Source organism: Sinocyclocheilus anshuiensis, unplaced genomic scaffold, assembly GCF_001515605.1.
Source record: "Sinocyclocheilus anshuiensis isolate Anshui unplaced genomic scaffold, SAMN03320099.WGS_v1.1 scaffold603, whole genome shotgun sequence".
In the NCBI taxonomy this organism is placed as follows: Eukaryota; Metazoa; Chordata; class Actinopteri; order Cypriniformes; family Cyprinidae; genus Sinocyclocheilus; species Sinocyclocheilus anshuiensis.
This window is the reverse complement of record NW_015551055.1, coordinates 1,140,437-1,144,462: the sequence shown is the minus strand read 5'-3', so window position 1 is coordinate 1,144,462 and position 4,026 is coordinate 1,140,437. Positions and strand designations below refer to the sequence as shown.

Sequence of the window (4,026 nt, the reverse complement as noted above, 5' to 3'; positions counted from 1 at the left end):
GACAGGCACAAGTCAGGAGATGGATACAAAAAAATTTCAAAGGTTTATCCATGCCTAGAAGCACAGTGACGTCTATTATTAAGAAGTGGAAGGTATTTGGTTTAACACAGACCCTCCCTGGATCAGGACGTTGCTCCAAACTGAATGAAAGAGCCAGGAGCTCAGAGCTCAGAGAGACTACAAAGAGGCCTACAGCAACTCTGAAGCAGCTGCAGGAAATTATGACAGTCATTGTGTATTGTGTGCCTGTGACAACAATATCACAAATTCTCCACAAATGTGGCTTGTATGGGAGGGTTGCAAGAATGCAGTCACGACTGAACTTTGCCAAAACACACCTTGAAGATTCTGAGGCAGATGAGACTAAAATTAAATTATTTGGCCTCAACACCTAACGATATGTCTGGCCTAAATCCAATACAGCTCACCATCCAAATAACACCATTCCTACAGTAAAGCATGGAGCTGGTAATATCCTGTTATGGGGTGTTTCTCTGCAGCAGGGACTGGAGCACTTGTCAGGATAGAAGGAAAAATATAAGGGGCAAAATACCGTCAAATTCTTGAGGAAAATCTGCTGCCCTCTGCCAGAAGATGTCAAGAGAATGGTAAGAAGGTTTACCTTCCAACATGACAATGACCCAAAGCACACAGCAAACCTGAGCACACAGTGGTTGAAGGAGAAAAAGGTGAATGTCCTTGCGTGGCCTAGTCAGAGCCCAGACTTAAACCCCACTGAAAATCTGTGGAATGACTGCAGTCCACAAATGGTCACCATCAAATTTAACTGAACTTGAAGAGTTCTGCTCAAGTCTAGATGTGCAAAGTTAGTAGAGACAAATCCCAACAGACTAAAGGCTGTAATTAAAGTAAAAGGTGGTTCAACAAAATACTGACACAAGGGGGTGATCTGAGTAAATACAGCTGGATAAAACAAAAAATGTGTCCATCTTTATTTCAGGCTGCAAAGCAACAAAATGTGATTATTTTAAAGGGGGTGATTCTTTTCCCACTGTACGTCCCTTTGTAGAGCAGAAAATCTCACCGTCAACAGAATAATTTTTCATCCTGTTTAAAAAATGTATTTGCTCTCTTTGTTTCTGTCTTACTCACTCTGTTCCTCACACAGAAGAAGATGAGGGCTATTGATTAAGCCTGCTTTAATTTAATGTATCTGTCAGTTTTAACTGAAAAAAAGGATGAATGAATGTGTAATGAAGTCAGTGGGTGGTGAAAGTGGGAACACTGATATACTATAGCCACAATAATATTCTGTTGTTCTTGACACAGAGGCTTTTGACCTCTCGCTTATCAATATATATACACATATAAACAGTCTGTGAGTACTGTTGAGTTAGGTGGTCTGGCAATATATGCCCTCCCCTGTACCATGTTGCTGAACGATTATATATACATATAATTCATATATCATATTTACACTAGTGTTCAAAAGTTTGGGCTCAGTGAGACTTTTATTCAGCAAATATGAGTTAATTTGATCAAAAATGACAATAAAGACATTTATAATGTTACAAAGTATTTCTATTTCAAAGCATATTAAAATGATTTCTATAGGATCATGTGATACTGAAGACTGCAGTATAAGTTGCTAAAAATTCAACGTTGCCTTGACAGGAATCAATTACATTTAAAAATATATTAAAACAGAAAACAGTTATTTTGAATTGTAGTAATATTTCACAATATTACTGTTTTTACTGTATTTTTATCCAAAAAAGGCAGCCTGTCTGAGAATAAGAGGCTTATTTAAAAGCATTAAAAATCTTATTGACTCCACACTTTGAACGGTAGTGTACATGCTACTCCAAGGTACTTCAGATAATACAATGGCACATGTACCACAAAATACTACTGGTATTATCATGGTACTGTATTTTTGTGTATTTTGTAAGTGATTTTTGAGATTTCTGTGCAGGATTGGCTGAACAGTTTCAGTGTACTTGTTAAACTATTGTGCAGTTTTTATTATAGCTCAAGGTTGTTGTTTGAGGAGAGCAACGCTGTAATATCTCTCTATGGGAGTAAGATGTTCTCACTTTGTTCATTAATTATGAAGCAATTATTCTGAATCCTGTACTTAAAGTTTACACCCTCAGTGGCATTTACATTGGCGCTACAAAACATCATTAATAATGCATGAAATGATGATGTATTTTGGGTGTGTGCTTGTTTACTGTATGTCAGTGTTATACAAATCCTGGCGGGAATTACAGATGAATACACACAAGTTCATTCAAATTAAATTCTTGTTGTTTAGAGTCATAGTTTCACAGTGCGTGTGCATGTGTTCAAGTAATTAAAATAAAAATTATGTAAGTGTGTTTAAAAAAATAGCACTGTGTCACTCTATTTTCCTCTCTCTACAGGAAAACAATTGAGGTGAAGATTATAGATGATGAAGAATATGAAAAGAACAAGACCTTCAGCATTGAGTTAGGAGAGCCAGTGCTACTAGAGATTGGACAGAAACATGGTAAATTGTGTGAAATATTTGTGTTTTCAAACATCTGAATGTTAGAGTTCTTCAGTATTTATTCAGTATTCAGTATTTGAATTAAAAATGTTCATTTTTAATCAACAATTTTTTGATTGTTAATGTTGCAGAATTATCATTTAAATTTGAATTTTAATAGGATTAAGATGGAATGAACGTCACTTAATTTAGAAATTCACATAATTTAGATTGATAGAATTTATAAAAAAAAAACCTCTAATAAAAATTCTTCAAATGCATGGGAATGCAGATGAAAATTAGCCTGTGTGGCTAAATCTGGCACATTTACATGATGCTCATGTCAATTAATGTACATTTTCCACTTGTAAAATAAAGAATAAAGAATATATATATATATATATATATATATATAGAGTGTAAATAAAATAGCAAAGATAGCCTCATTGGCAGCGCGGCGACATAAAATAGCGACGATAGCCTCATGGGCAATGCTCCGACATTAAAGCCATTACGCTTCAGGCGTCCCGACTTCAAATCCCGGCTCGTGGACCTTTCCGAATCCCACCCCACTCTCTCCTGTCTACCAACTGTCCTATCAAAATAAAGACAAAAAACGCCAAATACAAATCTTCTCAGACTTATGCCCCCTCCAGAAGCATGTGTTCTGCAAGTGAATGTTGCCTTGTGGTGCTATCCCAAAGAGGCACAAAATCACTCTCATGGACGTTTTCCTGGACTGTTCCCAGCTGGCGGAACGACCTGCCTATCTCAATTCCAGCTGCTGAGTCTTTAGCCATTCTCAAAAAACGTCTAAAGACACATCTTTTTTTGCCAGCACCTGACCAATTACTACTAGCACTTACCTATTCTATTCTATTCTATTCCAGTGTTAATTTCGTCAACGAAGACGGCGACAAAAAATATTCGTTAATGAAAATTTTTTCTGTGACTAAGACGAGACGTTGACCAGCTAAAACTAATATCTGATGATAAAAACTATGACAAAATTTATGCCGCATCTTCGTTAACAAGACGAGACGGGACTATAATGTTATTTGAGGACTACCGGACATCCAAAATACATCCTATAGGCTACTGTCTTGTCCTTCAAAATGTCATTGGATTGCAATCGGATAAGGGGCGTTTGCATATTTAGACTCAGTATGGCAGCCGCAGTGGATGGATAGGCTACCAAAATGCGAACTAGCGATCTGAAACAATTGCCTCAGCACCCGAAGGGGTAGGGATAAGGTGACCAGACGTCCCGTTTTTCCCGGGAGTCACAATTCGTTGTCGATTAACTTAAAGTTAGTGAAGGTGGGATAGGCGGAATCGCGCTGATAGAAGTGCTCTCTCTCGCGCACGCTCCACTTCTTCAGTTCTCATATACTGCGCACGATCAGTTCTCAGTGCTCAAATACACACACACAGTTCAAATGTCTATCGTGTAGACTAGAGTATCTCACTTAAATACAGTCGGTTATGGATTAAGTGAACGTAAACAGGTGGGTGAAAACTGAACGTGTGTCAGTATTACATGCATGCCTTCC

At 37.5% G+C, this 4,026-nt stretch overlaps 1 protein-coding gene across 1 annotated transcript in view; it reads left to right on the top strand.

The window, feature by feature from the left end:
* slc8a4b (solute carrier family 8 member 4b) overlaps positions 1 to 4,026 on the top strand; it is a 56,461-nt gene that overhangs the window by 40,848 nt on the left and 11,587 nt on the right. The window contains exon 4 of the mRNA XM_016451796.1: positions 2,388 to 2,494. Coding sequence (XP_016307282.1) covers positions 2,388 to 2,494 — 107 coding nt within the window. The remainder of the gene's footprint in view (positions 1 to 2,387; positions 2,495 to 4,026) is intronic.